This window comes from Haliaeetus leucocephalus, unplaced genomic scaffold (assembly GCF_000737465.1).
Source record: "Haliaeetus leucocephalus isolate CR32 unplaced genomic scaffold, Haliaeetus_leucocephalus-4.0 Scaffold267, whole genome shotgun sequence".
NCBI classification, from domain to species: domain Eukaryota; kingdom Metazoa; phylum Chordata; class Aves; order Accipitriformes; family Accipitridae; genus Haliaeetus; species Haliaeetus leucocephalus.
This window is the reverse complement of record NW_010972703.1, coordinates 109,604-131,042: the sequence shown is the minus strand read 5'-3', so window position 1 is coordinate 131,042 and position 21,439 is coordinate 109,604. Positions and strand designations below refer to the sequence as shown.

General features: G+C 46.8%; 2 protein-coding genes and 1 non-coding gene across 3 annotated transcripts in view; 2 read left to right on the top strand and 1 right to left on the bottom strand.

The window, feature by feature from the left end:
• The window catches only part of ZNF473 (zinc finger protein 473), a 157,479-nt gene that overhangs the window by 102,827 nt on the left and 33,213 nt on the right, over positions 1–21,439 (bottom strand). The gene's annotated exons all lie outside the window — the stretch shown is intronic.
• On the top strand, positions 2,138–2,210 carry TRNAK-CUU. Its single transcript has one exon. It is a non-coding gene; the product is annotated as a tRNA-Lys (tRNA).
• On the top strand, positions 6,207–18,608 carry LOC104832886 (tripartite motif-containing protein 7-like). The gene is made up of 8 exons (XM_010569288.1): positions 6,207–6,352; positions 8,406–8,832; positions 9,662–9,757; positions 11,157–11,387; positions 13,543–13,565; positions 14,146–14,261; positions 15,090–15,125; positions 18,094–18,608. The coding sequence occupies exons 1-8, from the start codon at positions 6,207–6,209 to the stop codon at positions 18,606–18,608; spliced, it is 1,590 nt and encodes a 529-aa protein (XP_010567590.1).

Genomic DNA, 21,439 nt, shown 5'->3' with positions numbered 1-21,439 from the left:
TCATTTGTCTCTGTTTTAAATTTTCCTTCCACCTCCAGTATTGTAGAGTGATTCCTACTTGCTGTTATATCAAGCCCTAACGTTGTTAGTTATTATTGCTTTATGCAGTCTTTGAGCCATGTAAACCTCTCCAGACTGGAACTAGGTAATAAATAGGAGCAAATCCAACCCCAGGTGAACAACAAGGTGTTACCTGCTGTACCAAATGTTCTCAAAGTACCTGATAAATCCCAGGAAATCCACATTGTTCAGTTTACAGCACAATGCTTCTTAGCACAGAACCCCCACAATATTTAATACCCTATTTTCTTATATTTAATGCCATAGATTGAGAGCATCCCTTCTGGTTTAGATATAAGCCTTTTGCTCAGCAGCAGAGGATGCATCACATGTAAGAGCAGGGTGAACAGTGCTGTACAGCAGAGACGAGACCAAGTTGAGCTTCACAGTAGGAAAGTATTACAGAATACTTCTCTCCTGAGTTGTCTGGACCAGGAGGAGTACTGAACTCATGCAAGGACCCAACGTTCTGGGAACTTCATCCACTTTTCTTTGGTTCTGGCTGCCTGGAGGAGTTGAGCTTGGCTTCATGCTTGAGAAAATGCAGGTATCATGTATTTGTGCTGTCAGCACAAGAACAGCTGCATAAACATTGTGTTGGGATTGGTACAGGTGAAGCCAAAGGACTTGGAAATAACTTAGAGCAGGTAGGCAGGTTTCTTAGAATCATGTCCTAATTAAACATGTCATTACTTAAGGCCGTAACCGTGCAGCTTAAACCCTCCAGAAAAGAGATCTGACTGTGGACACCAGCCTCCAGGCTCTGTTATGAGCCATATTTCTCAAGCACCTGTTGTCCATGAGTTGTGTTGGTTCTTGGAGCACTTCTTGTTGCATTAAGCAAGCATCCACCCACAGGAGTTGTCAACTGGCTTTCAGCTACCCATGTCCCATCAAGGCCATGGCACAAGCTTGTTTGCTCCATATGGAGTAATGGAGCAGTTCATGCAGCTCTGCCACCCATCTGTGTTTTAAAGGAAGCCAACAATCCTGGTCCACAGGAGCCTTTGGCTAGAAGGGGTGTGAGAAGAGCATGTTTTAGCTATTCCAGGTCCCATGCATGGAGTAGCTCAGCTGAGGAAAGGCTGGATAAGAAAATTAAAACCAGAAAAATATAGGCAAGGAAAGGAGAGAATGGGAAGTGCTGAAACTTCTTTCTCTTATGCAAAGTCCTACTTGCAAGCTTAGGAGAAATGGGCTCCAGGATCAGGTGAATGTTTCCCAGCCCTTGGTTTTTTTTCAGTCTCTTCTCTGATCCATGAAAAACTGCACCCAGTGGGATAAATCAGTGTGATTAAACGTGAAGCTGAAGAGGGAGATGGGTAGAGAAGAGTGTAGGGAGGGTTTTCTTTTTGGCAGGACCCCCAAATGAGATGAGGCAGGTCCTTCTACCCCTGTTATTGGTGCTCTTTGTGGAGGAAAACCCCAATTAGCTAGTCTCAAAAGGGTACTTGTGAAGGTGCTCCTTCACAAGCAGAGGAGGGCTATAGGCTTACTCAGAGGTCTATAAAGACCCTCTTTGGGTCTTTCCTGTAGAGTTAACCCTGGGTTGACTTCACCCCCAGCTCCCAACTTTGTTTCTCTGCACAAAGGGAGATTAAAGGACCTGACAGCCTGTAGACTCACCAATGTAATGAATGACTCCATGTCCTGGAAGGTCTGTCCGGGCTCAGTGAGGAGCTGTGTTTGCCCAGGTGCGAGCAGAAGCATTGTTCCCGCAAAACAATATCCCCCGTTGGCTCTGAGGTCGTTCAGGCCCTGGGTCAGCCCAAGCGCAGGAGAGGAATAAAGGCAGTGGGGACATGGGGACGGTGGATGCTCGGACCTTGGAGGGGAAAGCAGAGTCTGGTAAGGGACCCTCTCTTGGGGTTTTGCTTTGGGACTTTTCTGTGTCTTCTTTCTGCATTTTGTGCCCGCTGGCACCATCCCAACACACCCTCTTAAAATCTCCCAGGGAAGAGCTTCCACTTATTTGAATACCCCTATTTTTATACTTCTGAAATGGGGCACTTTACTAAATCAGCACCGAATTTACACTTTCAGCCAGAAAAAATAGTGGAAATAAAAGATTTTTGCAGCCCGGCTAGCTCAGTCGGTAGAGCATGAGACTCTTAATCTCAGGGTCGTGGGTTCGAGCCCCACGTTGGGCGCTCAAATTTTTTTCCCTTTCCCAAACCTGCCTGTTTCTGGGTACAGACATTTGCCGGTGCTACGTCTAAGCAAGAGGTGGAAGCATGTTAAGAAATAAAGAAATGTGGGGTTTTTTCTCATAATATCATTTAATTCACTTGGGAGATTTCTGCCTTAAAAGCATGGCTAATAAAATTAATAGAGCAAAAAGGTGGAATTGCCTGTATTTCAGCTTTTTAAGGTGCTTGAGGTTTTTCTAATAATGTGCTTCAAGTTTCTCTACTTGTTTTGCCCCAAAAGGGACATCACAAACATCCATACTATGAGGTTTTTGCCTGATTGGTTTTCCACCTGCTATAGAAGGCTGATCACTGAGGAAACTCCTTACAGGGATTAATAAACTGCCTGAGCCATTCTCGTTCATAGGTAACCCTGTGCTGGGCTGAGGTACAGCTGGGAGGTCAGGATCTGTCCCCTTTCCCAAGATGAAGGTGCTCTTCATGGGGCTGACCCTTGTCTTGTGCATTGGAGTTGGTAAGTGGAGGGTCACAGTTAAATGGGATTTAATAAAGGGCAAGGGAATATCTGATGGTGGTTGGATGGGTCTTGCCAAGCTCTTGATGTCTGCAAGGTTGTCACTGTGTGAGCTGTGTGTCATCTGCTCCGAGTCTACAGTCAGTGGAGAGAAATCTCCGCAACTGTTTTCATCACTGCTTGAATGAAAATTACTTTCTCTCCACTCACTTCCCAGAGGAGCTATTAAATCCAAAGAGACCTCCTCTGGGCCAGGAGCTTCAGCTGTAGGTTGCTGGATCCTGGGCTAGATGTGCACCTGCTCTTCCCCAGAGAGCTGTTGTGATGGTCTTGCTGTAGATGAACCCCATTTCAGCTGGATGAACCCCACCCCAGAGCCCACATCCACATTTATTCTCTGTGGGTCCATAGTGTGGTTTGTTTACCCAAGGCCATGTCTGTCTGCAAAGCTCTGCCAAGAAGGGTTAAGTGTCTGTAGGCATCACTTGCCTCTCCTCTACGGATGAGGGCTCTCATTACCAGGTCTGTTAGTGAAGGTGACACTTGGTCCTTTCCCTGGTGGGCTCTACATCTTCTCTGGGGTCACCCCCACCTTATCGTAGGGGTGTTTGAAGCAAAACTCCCCACGGCTCTGCAGAACGGAGCCCCAGGTTCATTGCCTCTTCTCTGTCTGCTGCAGTTGAGGCTCTTCAATGCAAAGTCTGCAAGTACAAGATTCCCTTCATTGGATGTTTCCAGGGAGAAAATGAAACCACTTGTGAGCGAAGGGAGAAATGTGCCATCATTAAAACCTCCCTGGGTACGTAGTGTGGGGGTGTCAAAGCCATTTGTTTCCTTTGGTTCAGTGTGGGTTGTCCTTGTCTTTGGAAAACCAAATTGATTTGCAGAATGAATGAGGATGCAATGATGAACCTGATGTGGGAAAGGGCTAAGACAAGGGGCCAAATTCCTTCTCTCAATTGAGTTTGCCCTATGTATGGTTAAAAAAAGTCCCTTTTAGGCAAAGAAGAGGCTGTGTCCTGAAGAAGCCATGTGGGTTTTTTCTGTGTGTGCACATGCCTCACTTAGCTCTTTCTCCTAATTAAAACAAGCAAGGTCTGACTTCATTTGGGTGCGCTATTTAAGGGGCTAGTTTCTCATCTGGTCACTCCAAAGCCCACTGCTGATTTTTATTAGTTAATACTGCTTGCTTCTAACCATGGTCCCTCTCTGCCCACCACCTCTGTAGGGAAGGTGACCCTCTATTACCAGCAAGGCTGCACCTCTGCAATGAACTGTGGCCGAGAACGGGCATCCGATGCAGAGTCCCGCCTGACATCCCGGTATTCCTGCTGCGAGACGGACCTCTGCAATGAAGAGTGGGATGAGGACCCCACAGACTAGACTGCAGTGGAGACAGGATCAGGGCTACTGATGTGGTCCAGCCATTTCAATGCTAGGAGTCCTCAATTTAATCCTGAATGATTATCACCAACCAAATTAGGATGGTTGGACCCGCTCTGTCTGCAGGGCTCCCCTGTGCATCTGGCCTTATTTTGTTTCAGCTCTAGCAATAAACTTGCAGGCTTATAACTGGCAGCTGAATTTGGCTCGTGTGAATGTTTTCCTGCTCCAGACAGACTCTCCTATTAACAGTTCTTCAGACTCAGCATTCCTGGTGGTCTGGAAGCAGCTTGTGGCCCTGAACATAATCCTGCTACTAAAACCCCAAGGGCAAGCCAAGGTGCTTTCCCCTGGTTGCATGCCATTTTTTTCTACAGTGCAAGGCTGGGAACTTCTTTGTTGGGAACTTTTCACCAAGGGTTGCAAAGGAGAGCATCAGGGAGCCACTGGAAGCAAAGAGAAATTAAAGGACATGTATATCTAATAGATATTAGTTATTTATTTCATCTGTGCTAACCTAAAATTCCCTTACTAGTCAACAGAAGTTGAGTCATCCATCTAATGTAGACAATGTAATCCATTGGATGTACATCCATCTAATGTAATCAATGGCCCTTCAGGAGGTACCAAACTCCTGCTGTTGACTTCAGATGAAATCTAAAGGAACAGCTTGATCAGTTCAGGACACCTGTAGTTGCTGCCTGCAGCCCAAAGGCCCTGAAGAGGAGAGGGCAATGCATTATAGGCAGTTTTAAAATAAATGAGCTTTTTTTAGCCTCACCCATATCTATGAGGGCAAAACGTCTGTGGTGGGAGAAGAAACTGTGAACATAAAGCGTGGGAATCATGTGGAGGTGGAGATTCTGCTGTTACTCTCTGGTCTAGGAAAATGGGTGTTTTGGACTTTTTCTGTCTTATTGCAGCACAAGGGAGAGGGGGGAAAGGGAAAAGAGGGTTTATTTTGTCTGAGGCATTTGTAGCTAAGAAATTCAGTGCTGCAAGAAGTTATTTAGCTGAATGACAGATCATGTTTTTTTTAATGAAGATAAAAAAATCCTGTCTACTGCACTGGGGAGCAGAGGGATGTTCCTTTTGATTATTACCCTCTGAAGAGTTTGTTTTGCAGATAAACTGATGGCTGCAGAGATTCCTAGGTGGCTGTGGGGGCTTCTTCCTTGTGCGAATGTGGGTGTCTTCTGGAGCCAGGTTCAACTTCCAACTTGTTTCTGGAATGGGAAGTTTGGAGGAGACCCCTTCCAGCCTTGGGACTGACCCTGAATCTCTTCCATCCGGTCCTGTAGCAGAGTCCAGTTTTGGGGTAAGCAGGGGGAAAGCCAGTGCAGGACAGTGATTGCTCACCCATGTCCTACCTGGAAGTACAGGCATGAGAGCTTGAATGTGCTTGGACTCACCTAACATAGGACAAAACTCCAAAGGATGATCAGCCCCAGGATGGTTTGGTACCAAAAGCCAGTCCTGCAAGAAACCATGTTATTAGCTTGCGTTTTCCTTTTGTTTTCCCTCCTCCTCACTGTTTTGGATATCCCAACCTCTCCTTAACTAAACAAGTCACCCATGGTAGGTGGGAGATGTCCTGCAGGAGATGTTTCTGCCCTTCTTTGCATGTTGCTGCCCCAAATATGAGCTGGGAGATAAATCATTCATTGATGGCTTTGGAGGAGGGATGAAAAGCTTCATTCCTTCCTGAGCACCCCTGCTCCTCTGGAAGGAGGGATGGGGCATTGGAAAGGGTTAAAGGGCTGCAGAGACCCTGTGGAGAAGGTCTGGGCTTGGAGACAGGTGGAGGGAGGTGCTAGAAATGTGATCCTGGCTCCGGGCAGGGAAAAGAGCTTTGGCACAGAGGAGGAGAGCAGAGCTGGAGCAGCTGGGGAGGAGGAGGAGGAGTAGGGAAGAGAGATCGGTGGGTGCCCAGGATAGATGCAATGGGGGAGGGGAAGGAATGGTAAGTGAGATGGGGGGGGTGGGGGGGTGACAGAGGGGACAAATGGGGCAACCAAGGGCTGGGAAGGAGCAGGAGATTGAGCAGCGCCAAAATGTCAGAGGCATCCAGGGCTCGGGCTGGTTTCCTTCGTCAGAGCATGGTGGAACGACTTCCGCGGGCTGCTTCCTACTGGGACCACTCAACCACCAGGCTCACCCCCCACCTGCCCCCCACTAGCACCCTCCCAATGCAAAAGGTTGGGCGATTCGGGAGGATGCCCCTTTCATACGCCTCCGCTCCGAGGTATGCAGGGTCAGCTGGGGAATAGGGAGGGCAGTGGGATGCACTTGTCTGTCTGTCCAGAGGTTGTCTGTCCTTTTTTTTCCCTATACCCACCTTATTCTCCTTCTGTTTTTCCCACGGGGCTGCCCATTGCTTCTGTTGAGGTGTCTTGCTCTTTTTTTTTCTTTGCTATTTATGCATCGCTGGATAGCATATGGATTTCTCTCCAGCTCATAGACCACTACCTCTTCCTTTCTCTCTGCAGATATGTAATCAAAAATGTATGCGTGACATGGGAAAAAGTATATAGTTTGTGTTTATTTGCAGATCAAGAGAAATGGAAGGTGGAAGAGAAAGCAACTTCCCTTCCACAGGGAGTGATGTGCATGTGTCTACAAATATATATCAATTTATATGAGAAGGGGTAGGTAGATAAATATGCACAGAGCTGGAAATGGTTGTCTGCAGAAAAATTCCTCTTCCATAGGGAACTGTGTACATATAAATGGGTATAATTGCATATAAAGGGATATATGCGTGCACATATATATGGCCCTCTCTATATATGAGTCTCTGTGTGAATATATACATATAAATATATATATATTCTGCTACTCGCCTGAGTCATTTGTTCTGTCTTATTTCTGATCACAAACTAACGTGGGTCATAGCAAGCACCGGTATTTAGATTTTATTGTCCTGTGAGAAGATGAGGGATTCCTTTCCAAGTCCAGAATTGCCTTTAAACTGACACAAAAAAGCTCATTTCTAGTCCCAAATGAGTGAGTTTGGGTTAGCAGTATATGCATGCCTGAAGTCTGATGCTCCTGTTTAGCAGATGCTAGAAAATGTGAATGCCAGAAAAGTTTTAAAGTTACAAAAGAGGTTCAAGTGGAGGATGGATACCCCCCTCAGTGTTTTTTCCCCAACTGCAAAGGTATCAGGATGAATGCAACCTGTAATACAAATCAGAAACCCTTTGCAAACCCCTGGCATCAGGACACCAAGACTAGTTTTGCTAATGTAACTCCTCCAGCACAACCTCTGGAGTTGGGGTTTGTCTCCCCTTAGCTCCAGATGTCTCCAAGGGAAAGATCTCAACCTGGATGTGTCAGATCAACTGGGCTGACTTTGAAACCAGCATTTATGGATAGGATCACTTGATTTGTTTTCAAGTCCTCAGTAGGAGAAGATTATAATTCTCCAGAACTGCCTGCATTTCTCTGTTGATGGTAATGTGACACACACACACCAGTAACTAGATGACTGTCATTCACTTTTATCTCTGTTCTCCATAACAAGAGCTTTGGTGAGCTGCTGATGTGGACATGACCATGCTATAGATAAACCACAGCCAAGGAAGGTTCTCATATGTTAATTATCATTCCCATTTAATGCAAGACTTCCAAAGCTGCACACAATGTGTCTGGAAGACAAAAAGTATTTTTTTGAGATGCAGGACCCCAGTCCAGAGCTTAATCTTTATGGATTTGGGAAACTCACCCCCAGATCTAGATATGGACTTTGCATCCTTGTGTATTCCCTTTCTCCTGTTGCTTTTTATGGTCCCTGTTGAGCCCTGGAGCTCAACCAAGTCATCTGAGTCCCAGGCTGAAACATCAAGGGAGAAATGGGTCTTTAATGAGAGCTCAGATGATTACCTGGATCAGAGCCTAGAGCAGCTGCTAAACACAAGCCTCAGGATTCAGATCTTGCATTTAGCACCAGGTCAGCCAAAAAGCAACGAGACCCAGAATTGGTGGCCATATCCCAAATGATTTCCCTTTTCCCACCTCCCTCCTACAAAAAAAAAAAAGAAAAAAAGAAAAAAAAGATAGGGAGCCTAGTATTCGGGGGGGAGCAAAGGGCAGGGATGTACCTTGCTTTCTTTTTCCTTCACCTATGTGTTGTCTCCTAATGCTGAGGTCTTCATTACCAGTTTAAAGAAACCAGACACTGCAGGAGTGACCTCGGGCAGCGGGCTTGTTCCTGGAAGAGGAACGCCCACTCGGGGCTGGATGCCAAGCATTCATGTTCTGCATCCAGCCCCAGTGAAATCAGTCCTTGCCCGCAGGAGAGAGGCCATGGCGGCGGTGTTTCTGCCTGGCAATCTCCAGGATGAAGCCACTTGCTCTGTTTGCCTGGAGTTCTTCAAAGATCCAGTGTCCATTGAGTGTGGGCACAACTTCTGCCGGGCATGCATCATCAAAAGCTGGAAGGACCTAGAGATGGACTTCCCCTGCCCACAGTGCCGAGAGGTCTTCCAGCAGAAGAGCTTCAGACCCAATCGGCAGCTGGCAAACATGTCCGAGATCATCAGCCAGTTCACCCTTCGCGGGGCCAAGGGTGCCGAGGAGGACGGGCTCTGCACGAAGCACAGGGAAGCCCTGAAACTCTACTGCAAGGACGACCGGAGAACCATCTGTGTGGTGTGTGACAGGTCCCGGGAGCACCGTCCGCATGCTGTGGTACCCGTCGATGAGGCATCTGAGGAGTACAAGGTACATGTCTGTCTGTCCGCATGCCCTGAGGAAGACCCCCCCAGGTCCTTCTGCCTCATGGCAGTATGCGTTGCACTGTGTGCTTGTGCTCGCTCGAGTCCCCGCGCGGTCACCTGGCTTTCCCATGCTCAGCCACCCTGCAAAGAGCCGGCTGCTGCTTTGTAGCCTTCCAAAGACCTGGAAAACCTGTCTCCTCTCCAGATATGCAAAACCCTCTCATGCATTCACATAATCTCTGCAGCTGGGGAGAGCGTGGGATTAAACATAGGGCAGCCAGACGGCTGTGAGACAGAGTTTCTCCCATGCAAGCACTTGCAAAAGCCCTGGGCTTGAGCCACGCGAGCATCACGCTGCAAATGCTACCTGTGGGCACCCACCTTATCGGTAGGGTAATAGCTGACGGAGCAAACACCCACATCTGTTATAGGTCTGGGCGAGCATCCAAAGATGAATCTAAGTTGATTAAAGCCAGGCTGAGTTTTGCTTGTGCCAAGAGCAAAAGTGGGGGAGGTGGTAGCAGCAGCTGATGAAAACAGTGCATGCACCCTCCCCTGGCATCCTCTGCCTCCTTTCTTTGTGTTCGCTGCATGCGCGTGAGTTTGTGGCAGTCCTTGGGAGTTGCAAACGTGGGTGTCCGGGTGAATGTGGGCAGAGCTGAGCCAGATTGCTCACCCGGTGAGAGTGTCCCTGTGTCTTCCTTGCAATCCTGCTTGTCTTTGCATGGCTGCAAAGAACAAGCTGTGTGCAGGCAGAATAATGCAGAAAAGGAAACCAGATGCAGCAAAAGAAAGAAAGAAAAAACAGTAATATCTTCTTTCTTTGTTCCTAGGAGAAAATCCAGGGACGTTTGGATTTCCTGAAAAAGGAGAGGCAAGAGCTGCTGGAGTTTAAAGTGAATGATGATAAGAAAACCCAGGAGCTGTTGGTGCGTGTCCGCAATGCAGTGCTCTGGGGTAGTGGGGACAAGGATCCAGGTTGGGATGCGTGGAGGGGGCTAGGACCCACCAAGCCGCCCCCTCTCCTCCTTACCACTGCTCTGTCAGTGCCTGAAGAAGGCAAATGGATGTTTTTCTCCTTCCTTCACCACCAGGATTGGTAATACATCAGCCACTGTCTTAGCAGGCCAAGGGGATGGGTGCTGGAGCATCACTGAGAGCTAGGCTGGCTGTAGGACTCTCCTCTACCTTTCCTCCCTCTTCCTCCTCTTCCTCAGCTCATTGTCCTTGGGGCAGAAGAAGACAGCACATCCTTCCCCCTGCTAATAACACCCTTCCCGGACCATGGCCCCCCAGACAAGTGGCTTTGAGTGGCTCATGTCCCCCCCTACTTGGGACAAACACCATCAGGCCACCCTCAACCCATGCTTCTGCTCTATCATCCCTGTGCAACAGGGTTATTACTACAATTTGCTGGGTTTTTTTTCCAGCTGGCAGGGCTTGAAATAGCACCAGCCTGCCAAAAGCCATGGTTTCATACATGACGCAAAAGGCAGAGCGTGAAGGCCCATTTTTTGAGGGCCAGGTGGACCTGTTGGACCTGTGCTGAAAGGCAGGGTAGAGTGAAGCAACCAAAACATGTTCAACCTTGTCCATGCTACCAAAGCGTGCATTTCCTGGAGCAAAATGTTCCCATTTGCCCCTGGGCTATGTCTCAAGGGGGACTTGTCTGTTTGCTTGTGATGACAACCCAAGTAGGAACTGGAATATTGGCAGAGCTGATAAACAGGAGATCACAACAAGGCAGGGTCTGGGGTTTATCTGAACATATAGATGCCCCCAGGGAGGGAGAAATGCTGCTCTGAGTGCATTTTCCTACACGACCCCTTCTCCCAGTTTGGGTGGTGGGACCAGCAGATGGTGACAGGGACTGGGGAAACCTCTTGGCCACCGATCCCCACCTCTGCTTCATTGAGTGCTGACTAACTCCCCATCACCCCAAGGAAGAAAAAGGAAGCCTACATGTCCAGTGTAGGAAAGAAAAACCACCTGAGATCTGCTGTGGAGCTGAGGTACCTGCCCCAGACATGGTTTGGTGCCTCTTCCTTCCAGAAAAGGGTGTGGGGACACAGCTGCAATGAAGATAATGGCTGTTTGTGGAGCATCTGCCCATGGCCTTTGCTCTCCCATCCCCACCGCTTTTCAAGGCCTTTGTCCAGGCATGCTGGATGCAATATCTCCTCATCCCTCCCCAGATGAAGGCACCCGGTCTTGCCAGCAAGCAGCAGCAATGACACTGGCAGGTGCTCCAAATTCACCAGGTGGCCCCTCTCCACCCCAAAATCATTGCACCAGTTTAAAACCCTTGCTGCTGCATTTTGTTCCCAGAAAACCATTGAGAATGAGCGGCAGAAGCTGCTCTTGGAGTTCGAGAGGCTGCGGCAGTTCCTGCACGACCAGGAGCACATCCTCCTGGGGCAGCTGGAGAAGATGGAGAAGAACATTGCCAAGAGGCAGAATGAGAACATCACTGACCTCTCCAAGGAGATCACACTCCTCAACAAGCTCATCACGGAGCTGGAGGAGAAAATCCAGCAGCCCATGCTTGAGTTCCTCAAGGTGAGATGTTTGTGATGAAAGGAGCCTTCAGGTCTCAGTCTTGTCCCTTCTTCATCCTTTTTTATTGTGTTTCTGGATCCTGTAGAGGTGTTTTGAGGATAAAAGTCTTTTTTTGTTCTTTTTTTTAACACCTGTAATGAGCAGATAGTGCATGGTAGTGTCTGAGTGTCCTGAGCTCTGCTACACCAGCAATAGCACACAGCAACTATCTCTGGCTCAGGAACATCCTGAAACAGAGGTGTACTCTTCATAATTAATAGTCTCTGATAAATTTTTCTTCCGTTAATTTGTCTGGACCTTTCTAGCACCCATAAATTCCCTTTTCAATGTGTTCAGAGCTGAATTAGACCTTGCATGAAGATCCACCACAGGGGTACTGGCTAGATCCCTAAACGGAGGAAATCCTTTTGCAAATTCAGGTCTTGATGGGTTTGCAGCACTGAAGGTTTGTGGCATGCCAAGTCACAGATGTCCACTCCTCCAGCTTAGAGGCATTGGTGAGGGCTTGGAATGGAGTTTAGTATAGAAGCACATGGAGCTGGGCTTAGCAAGATGTGGCTCCTTGCCAGTTTTCGCAGCGGAGTTCTGGCTGCAGAAGGTTGGCTGGGACCCGAAAGCAGAGCTGGGTTTTCAAGTCAAAATGAGCTATTAACCAAGCTGGAAAGTATGAGGGAGAGAGCTGATGGAGTCCAGGTATTGATTGCACTGCAAAGAAAGAAGCTGGAGCCAATCCAGCCCTCCCTGTTACCCAAAGTCTCCTTTGCAGATGAAGTGGAGTTTGAAAAACAAACCCAAGCTGCCTATCCCAAAATCAAGCAGTCCTGTACCCCACCGAATGGCAAAAGGCTAATGGGTGACCTTCTTTTAATTGACAATGTTTTGATTAAACTAAGTAGATTGTGCTTCTGATGCACATAGATCTGGATGGAGTTAAATTCCCTCCAAGGGAGTGTTGAAAGCACCGTAAATATTTGCAGATGGTTTCAGTACTTGGCTATGGGTGGAAAATTCATTTAATGTGGTCTTTGTTCAGCTGTCACCACTGCATGCAAAAATGATCCTGTAAAAATAGGTGATTTTTTCTTAAAAGGCCATGTTGGAAATCCTTAGCCAGCTCCAGAGTCCTTTCTTATTCCCTTGGAGATGGGTACGGCTTTGCATTGCGTTTGAATCATGCCCAGCATGCTCGCCATGGTTTATGCCCTTCTTTATATTATTTTAAAGGCATCAGAAAGGGCAAACAGTGTCATGGGCTGGACTGAGCGTGCGTTTCATCTCAGCGAAATTTTGCCTTGTAGCAACTAGCTATTGAGGGTATTTTAACCTATAATTTACCTCCATAATCCACCCTTCCTGAGGGCAAATAATTTCCACTGTCGGAATATCCATCCCAGGGTTGGATGACTCACCCCCTGGAGGTACCCTAAACTCTTCTTGGTGGTCACTAGACCGTGGAAGCCCAGATATCATGGAGACATAGATGTGCAAGTTTAATGCCAGCTTTCTAGGTGGCTGAGTTATGGCAGATGATGTCCCTTTGGCTCTTAGGCAGGTGGATACTTGCAGGTATCTTTCTGTATCTCAAGACTTCACATGGGACAGCTTGATAGGACTTCTCAGCAGTGGGAGATCAGAAGAGAGATCCTTAGAGCATCTCAAAGGCTCCCAGATGCCTACACCTGGGTTCACAACAAAAATGGTCAAATAATGGAATAGAAAACAGGTTTTGGTAGTCACGACCCTAGAAGATACTCCCAGCTCACCTGGGCAAGGCCCTGGGCAAGCTGGCATGTTTTGAGCAACGGGTTGGATAAAAGACCTCCAAAGGCACCTTCCAAGCTAAACCACATCATGATTCTATGGGCATAAACCTGGAGTATTGTGCATAGGAGCATTTGAAAGGCTTGGTCCCCCCCAGAAGCAGCTGGGCCTTTAGTTGCTGCAGATAGTTCGGTGGGATTTGGTGGGACTGTGGCCTTCCAAAGCTGAAAGCAAACATCTGAGGCATGAATCCATGCCTGCTTGTCGCAGCCATAAGGGGTGGACATTGTGGTTGGGTTTGATGAAGGGGAATTGCTCTTGTGGTCTCTGAGCCAGGGGAGACATAGGACACATTGCACAATGATTTCACATGTTCTCTCTTTTTCCTTTCTAGGATGTTATGAACATCATAAGCAGGTATGGAGCGCTGCTTCTCCCCTTCCTTCACACTTTTTTCCCCCGCCAGCACTGTTCAAAGGTCAGTGTTTGCAGCCCAGATGCCCAGGGAGGCACTGGGGTAGACGGAGCTTGCCTCCCTACTCAGAGCAAGCCCTGGGTCTCTTCCAGCTTCTTGGAAAACTTAGCATTATCACCAAGTCTTTTCCTACCAGGTGGTTTCTTCAAAGGTCAAGCGAGACCAGAAACCCCAAGTTATCTTATTTGCCTGATATGTAATTCACCCAGGGCAATGGTTTAGGCATCATTTAAGCTCCAAAAATGAAATTCAAGCTGCAGCAGGAGCAGCTGAGTGGTTGTAACCCAGTACACCCTTTCCAACAACCAGCCAAGGGGGTTTTCAAAGTTGACATGTAAATCCTGGTGTCCTGAGCCCAGGCAGGTTGAAATCCATGAGTGATCCTCGCAATGTGATGTTGAGCACTTGGACAGACTGCTGGTGGGATGGGGTGGGAGCATTGCACACTACCAACTACAAATGAAAAGGAAAGGGGGGGAATAGCAATGATTTTCTTATTGTTTTTACCTTTTTTCTTTGCAGAAGTGATGATGTGAAGTGCCAGAAGCCTGTGCCAGTATGCACAGATATGAAAATGCACATCTGCAATTTCTCCCTCAAGACCGTTGTCCTTGAGAAAGTCTTAAAGAAATTCAGAGGTATATGGAAATGAAACCAGGGCATTTAAAATAGGCCTGGCCTTTACCAGGTGTCGGGGAAAAGGGATGAGGAGTGCTGGGGATGCTGCAGATGTCTCAAGGTCCCTTAGCACATGCCTGGCCAGCAGTACTAAAATAGAAGAATAAATTGTGTTGGAAAGGACTTCTGGAGATGTGCATGAACAGAAGGACACTCACCCTGCCAGCGAAGGAGTTGCAGGATTTATTAAAGAGGGAAAAACCTGAACGTGGCACATCAATTTTAGCGCAATAAACCCTGCGATTTTTACATCTTGAATAGTTTGAGGCCGGGCTAGCCAAGCTTTGCATTTAACAAACCCCTTGCAGCAACGCAGCAAAGCCACGAGATGGTGCTGAGGGATTCGGAAAGGAAGCAAGCACCAGAAAGAGCAGACCTAGAAGAGAAAAATTCCTAAATGCAAACTACACCCTGGAGCAATAATTGGCTTAAAAGATTGTACTACAAGTTTGAAACTCACAATGCAACGAGGAGAACAAAATATGGCAAGCACGATAAATAAGGGTTAAACAAATTCTCTTGTCCAGAAGCTTTTTTTAAAAACAACAGCAACAACAAAAATTAGAATATATTTAGCAGGAATTTCCCCTGTTGCTTGTCCCCATTGCACAAGCTGGTGGGAGCTGGCGTTGCTCCATCCTCGGATCTTGTTCCCTGTCGAGTCCCACATTGGCAAAGACGGCACTTTGGCAATGTGGTGTGGGTGTAAAGGTCCCCATAAAGGAGATTTTGTGGCTCCCTCTGGCTCTCTTGGTGTTGCCATTTACTTGCTTGTCTCTTCTTTTCAGAAAACCTGCAAGATGAACTGGGAAGAGGTGAAAAAGGTAAAAGGAATATATTTAAGACATAGCGCCCTGGAGCAAAGACTTTAAATTGTGGTTGTGTTTTGCAAAGCCAAAGAGAGGGGGAAAAAGAAAAAAGGCACTCTAGATTTTTTTTTTTTTTAATTTCTTCTCTCTCGATGATTTCCAGATCCAGCCTGCTCAGTTCGAGAGTCAAAAGACGATTTTTCTAGCTGACGCCGGGGATCTGACAGCTAAGCTAGGTCCTTTCTGCCTGTTTACACTTAACAAAACTACAGTGCGGAACAGAAAGAACAGATATTTGAACCCCAAAATGGTTTCGTACCCTTTCACGCCACAGCTTGCTTTAAGTCTGCTGGATTTGCTCTGTGGCCTGTGATCAGGCTCCTATTTCCACTGGGGTTTGGGATGGAGGGTGTGAGCACTCCACAATCTACTCCAGCGCAAAGTCAGATGACTTAAATTCTGCAGAAAGTTGTTGAAATTGTGGCTGTGGGCAGGCAGTTGCTTTCAGATCATGCCAAGCTGGAGAAGACTTGCTCACCAGCTCTCCTAGGGTTGGCAAAGGAGCAGTTCACATGAGAGGTCATGAATTTGCAACCTGCAAAACCAGCCCAGATTGACTTTTTCAATGCTGGACAAGCCTCTCCTTTGCTTCATTGGTGGCAGTGAGGACAGGGGAATGCCAGTGAACCGGGAAACCACAGTGATGAGCTCTGCAGTGGTTCTGGCACCACCTTGATCCCTCTGACCTTGCGCTGCAGTGGGTGCAAGGCATGGGCAGGTGCTGTTAAAATCTGCCCCCATCCTCCAGCTGCCTTGATGTGAAGGTTCCATAGCCATGCCCAGACCAGCCAGAACTACCCCAGCAAAGCAAAGCCCTCTTTTAGAAGAGACGGCTTATTCTTGCTTTCAAGATGGTAGTCTTCAGCGTGGGGTTTGCAAACCCCTTGGGGAAAGCAGAGGAGGACAAGCCATGGGTTGGATCCTTTCCAAGGACCATGCAGCTTAGGGGGGGCGAGACTGCTCACAAACATCCCCAGACACCTCTGGAAAATGCTAAGGGGTTGGCAAAAAAGGCTGATGACCACCATTTAAAAGCCGAATGGCAAAATGACACTCACTGCATGTCCGTGGTAGTGCGTGTGCATGTGTAGAGGTATAACTTGGCTGGCGCACTATACCAGCAATCCCTCTGCAAGCAGATTGGGCCAAGGCTTATGCTGCAGAGAGCTGGGGGGTCAAGGGGTGAGGAAGAGACCAGCCAAAACCCTGTAGCAGTTGTTGAATCCCACTCCTCTGACTGCCTTAGTTCATCTTTTCCAAGAGCTTTGAATGCTTTTTTTTTTTTTTTTTTTAATATGACACCTGAGCTCCTGGAGTCATATTATTCTTTTTTTTTTAAATCAACCCAATCATCAGTCACAGCCCCTGGCAGCTGAGTTGAAGCTTAAACCAAGTCCTAATCACTCCAGCAGCTGGAGATGCAAAAGGAAGGAAGGAGAACACTTTTTAAAGAAAAGATTGGCATCAAGGAAATTTGCTCATCAGTGCATTTCCCCTAACTATTGCTAATAGACACCTTGAAAGCACCTACCTCTTGGTCTGATATAATAGTGCAAAAGGCAGGAGAAGTTATTTTAAAGCCAATCACCCAGTTTTGGGGAGGAACCTGGTGCTTAAGTTTTGAAGGAAAAAAGGACTTACCATTTCCTGTGGTTGCTATCACTTTTCTGACCCCTGTGAAACACCATGAAGCTTTCAATCCCATCATGGGTCTTTTTGGACTTCATATGCAATTTTCAGGTCTAAATCTATGGATTTTGAAAGAGCATAAAGACCTTTAGCTGAATAAACTCTGGTGCAGCATTCAACATGTTTCAGCTTCTAAGATTCTATCTTAGATGCCCCCAAAGGCAACTTTGCTGACTACAACCACAATTTGAGGTCACTAGCGTGCTCGCTGTTTCCTTTGAGCCTGATTTTGGAAGGGGAAAAGATGTTAGTATCAAACTTCATCTACATGCATGTTTCTTTTGGGCTGTCCAGATGTGATCTGGTGTGTAAAGTTGACCTTAGATCATGGCTTTCCATGAGGACTTGTCATCATGGGGTAGTTTGGGGACAGATACTCAGCAATTTATGATCTGAGAGGTGTGCATACCCCATCTTGTGTGTGGTGCATTAGATGAGCCAGAAACAAAAAGAAAAAAAATATCAATTTCTTTGGAAAAGAAGTCCTGATCTAAGGTCCATTTTTACTGTACATAATTGCTAATCATTTGCATGTTGTTTTATTGTGTTCTTTGCTCCTAATGTCCTTTTGTTGTTGTTACCCCATTTCTTAGCAGCAGCAGCATGAGTTTTGCCCTTCCATGAAGGGAATTGGGGTGTCACTGTGGGAGCACAGATGAGTCCCCCCTGGTCAGTGTTTGTGGGGGGTACTGGCTGGTGGCGTTGCTGAGCTGATCAGAGAGCCAAAGACTACAATGCAGTTGTAGGTCTCCCTCTAGGATATCCTGAACCAGACCTTGGTCCTCATTTGCCATGGTTTGCTTTGCTGTGTTGTTCTTCACCTTTACCTGGTGGGACTTAATGCCTAGTGAGGATGTGAAAAGGTGAGGTAGATGCTCATCCCATATCTTTCACTGGGACCTTCCTCACCAACCACATGTAGCTTGTCCCTGTGTGTGGGTAGAGGGAAGCAACGTATTTGTTAACATCTAAAATTACTCCTCTTAAAATTAGTCCCAAGCCTCTAGGCTTCCTGCAGAGTCAATGGTGAAAGGAGGCATCTCAAGAACCTCAAAGCCAAGCCAGGGTCTGAACTTGGCTTTCCTTCACCACAGACTGTCCGGGGAGCTGAAAAGGAGCAGTTATTGAGGTTGGGATGTGATTCAGCAACTGATAAAAACATCCCCAGTTTGGACTTTTAATTGTCAAAAAATTCTTATTGAGTTACTATCACTGTCACTGCTGTCATCAACAGAGGACCTGACCCTGGACCCTGATTCGGCAAACCACCTCCTCATCCTCTCTGCAGACCTCAAGAGCGTGAGGATGGGCTGTAGGAAACAGGAGCTTCCCGACAACCCCAAGAGATTCGACACGAACTCACGGGTGCTGGCTACCACAGGCTTCAAGTCGGGAAGACATTACTGGGAAGTGGAGGTGGGGGCCTCGGACGGTTGGGCCTTCGGGGTGGCCAAGGAGTCTGTCAGAAGGAAAGGTCTGACGCAGTTTTCCCCCGAAGAAGGGATCTGGGCAGTGCAGCAAAATGGAGGTCGCTACTGGGCAGTTACCTCACCCCAACGTACCCCGCTGTGCCTCAGCCAGAAACTCAATAAGGTCAGGGTGTACCTGGATTACGAAGGGGAAGAAGTCTCCTTCTACAATGCTGACAACATGCAGCACATCTTCACCTTCAATGTTGCCTTCCAGGAGAAGGTGTTCCCTCTCTTTTCGGTCTGTTCTACTGTTACGTACATCAAACTGTGCCCCTGAGATTTCTCATGGGCTTCGCTGAGGACCCGTCTCCATGGTTTTCACTGGATGGTGCCCAGGCAGCAGCGTCGAGCACAAGAGACTCTCAAATCAACCACGCAGTCTGGTTTGTTGGTACATTGGCAGGCAGATAGCTGCTAGATGGGCAACCAGGTAGTCAGGGAAAAATATCACAAGGACGGTCTTCAGATCAGCTTAAAACAGAGAACAGATAATGAAATCATCAGCAATCTCCAGAAGGTTGTGGTCATCATCTGAACCAACTCATCTCTTCAGTGAGAAGGAAACCACTGGTAGTTGGTTTCTGTCTCCAAGTCTGATAACGGATGGGTATTTTTCTTTTCTTGTGTGGGCCTAAGGATCAATATTAGAGCTGGTGACAAGTTTTGGAGTGGAGCCTCCACCCCTTTATAAGTGTCAATGACTTAAAAATGAAATGTTTAGTGGGTAAATGTCCTGTGGGAAAGGTGGAGAGAGTAACACTCAGCAGGACACATTGGACATCCATCCAAAGACAGAATAGGCAAAGCTCCTTTCTATTTGATCAAGTGAAATCAAATTAGAAAGTTTTCTCCTTCTGAAGTGAATTTAATGGGATTTTCTATTGTTTTATTATGCTATTGCTCCCAACAAACTGTAGTCATCACCTCCATGCCAAAAGTGGAACTCCTGCCCAGGTGCCTTCACTTCTACAAGACTTAGGAGGAGGTAGTTAGGCTTATTAACTGCTCCTACTGGATGTGAGCAAGACCCATGTTTCTGAATTTTGATGCTCCTGTGTAACTCCTCCTGAGATCCCCTCTACGTAGATGTTCTTTTCAAAATAGCCCCTCAAGGTTATCCTGCTTTGCCCATAGTAATGAAGATTTCAAGTGCAGAATCTTGTATTTCCTTAGGCTCTCTTTACTGCTCAGTTCTCAGCAAAATCACCCATTTACCTTTGTATTCTGTTTTCTTTTTCTGGAAATCGTCACTTTTTGCCAAGACAGCAAATGTTTAACACGTGGCTTGCTTTGTTCACTGTTGCTTTTGCCAAAACAAAGCAGCCTTTAAAAAATAATAAGCGTATTATTGTCTGAAATGATGAAAAATATGGTTTCTGGTTTTGGGGCATCTTGGTTGGCTTTTAAACCTTTTCTAGAAAATGTTAGTCCTTTTTAGGAAATACATAGTTGGGTGAATGGGGGCAGCTTTTCTTCAATCAAGAAAAACATGTCCTGGCTGTTTCTAAGATGAGAAAAAGACATTTCTGTGCATAGCTGATCCTCGTATGTCCAATGATCCTCCAATGCCAACAATTTGTTGGTTGAACAAGTGCATTTCCTATGTTTTAGGGGTTTTAACCCCTTCTCTGCAGTAAATCCATTTTGCAGCAGCAGAATAAAATGAAAATGCTGTAGCCCTCTCCCAGGGCACACAGATCCTGTGTGCGCAGCTGGGTGGTTGCCCTAAACACCTTCAATTGGTTTCCACCAGCTTGTGCCCTTGGTCGTGAAGATATGCTGTCTATCAAAGGCCACCTTAGAAAGTGACCCTGCAAAGGGTGACATCAAAACCCAAACAGACCAGAAGTGGAGTGAATCCACAAAAACCCATGTTTATGTTGCTAACTTGGTGAAGAGGTGCTTTTTTCTCAGGCTTACAGGTGTATCTTCGCATGCACCATTGAAGGTTTTCTCTGTGCACAGCTGAGCCCTTAGCTCTGTCCCAAATAATGGAAATCTGTCCAGGAGCTACTGGAGATGAAGCACAATTCATCTCCTGTGAGATATGTTAATGCAGGATCAGGTGAATTTAAGATGCCATTAGTCATAAAAAGAGCTGGGGGTGACTGGTTTAGGCATGAACATCTCCATTTTCAGCTGGTGGGTTGTTTCCTGAAGGTCTATTTTTTTTTTTTTTTTTAATGAGTTTGGCTTTAAATCCATATTATTTAAAGCTGCAGCAACTCTTAGAAAGGTCAAGCTGTGAAGAGGTGAGCAAAACGCCTGAATTTTCTAAGCTCCACCCACTGCTGAAGCTGTGCCACTGTAGAAATGATATAAATAAATAAAAATCCCTAGTACAAGAAAGGTATTAGCAGGAGACACGGTATTTCTTATGTCGTGACTTGGTGTTTGTCTTGTCTGTATGTGAGAAATGCTACTCCAGCAAACCAAAACGACTTTGGTACTTTCTGCAAGCAGAAAACATTGCCTGAGCGGATTTGAAACCTCCCAGATAGTTCCTAGCCCATGTGCTGGAAATAAAATTTGAAGGTGCTACCTGTGCTCATCTTCTCCTGTTTATTATTCCCAACTGCTAATGGGCTGGAGAACATCAGAATTGTGGTTCAAAGGATTGTCCTGCTCAGAATTTAAGTATAAGGAAAGAATTTAAGTGAAAACATGTATGTATTGGGGTGAGGGCATATATATATATACTGGTGTGGTTTGGTTTTTTTTTCCCCCCACATATGTTTATGTTAAGCACAAACCCAACATTTGCATATTCCTTAAATTAGGGCTGCAATGATAAAGACCGAGTCGACCTTTGCCTTTAGACAACCTTAGAGAGGAGAAATGGGCATCACCACCCAGGTTATTCTGGCAGCAACGCAGAGCTTTCCTCGCTGCTTGTACTTTGGCCAAACGTCCTGCAAAAAAAAAAAAAATGCTGCTAGAGGTGCCAAGGGCTGAACCCCGACTCTCGTAGGGGTTCAGCGTAGGGGCTGAACCCCAATTTTTGATGTTATAGGGGTATGGGCTGTACAACACACTGATGGTTTCTGGCCGCGCCGTGCTCCTTGCTGCTGCTGTTTGTCCTTGTGTTTAGCGGAGCTGCCCCAGGCT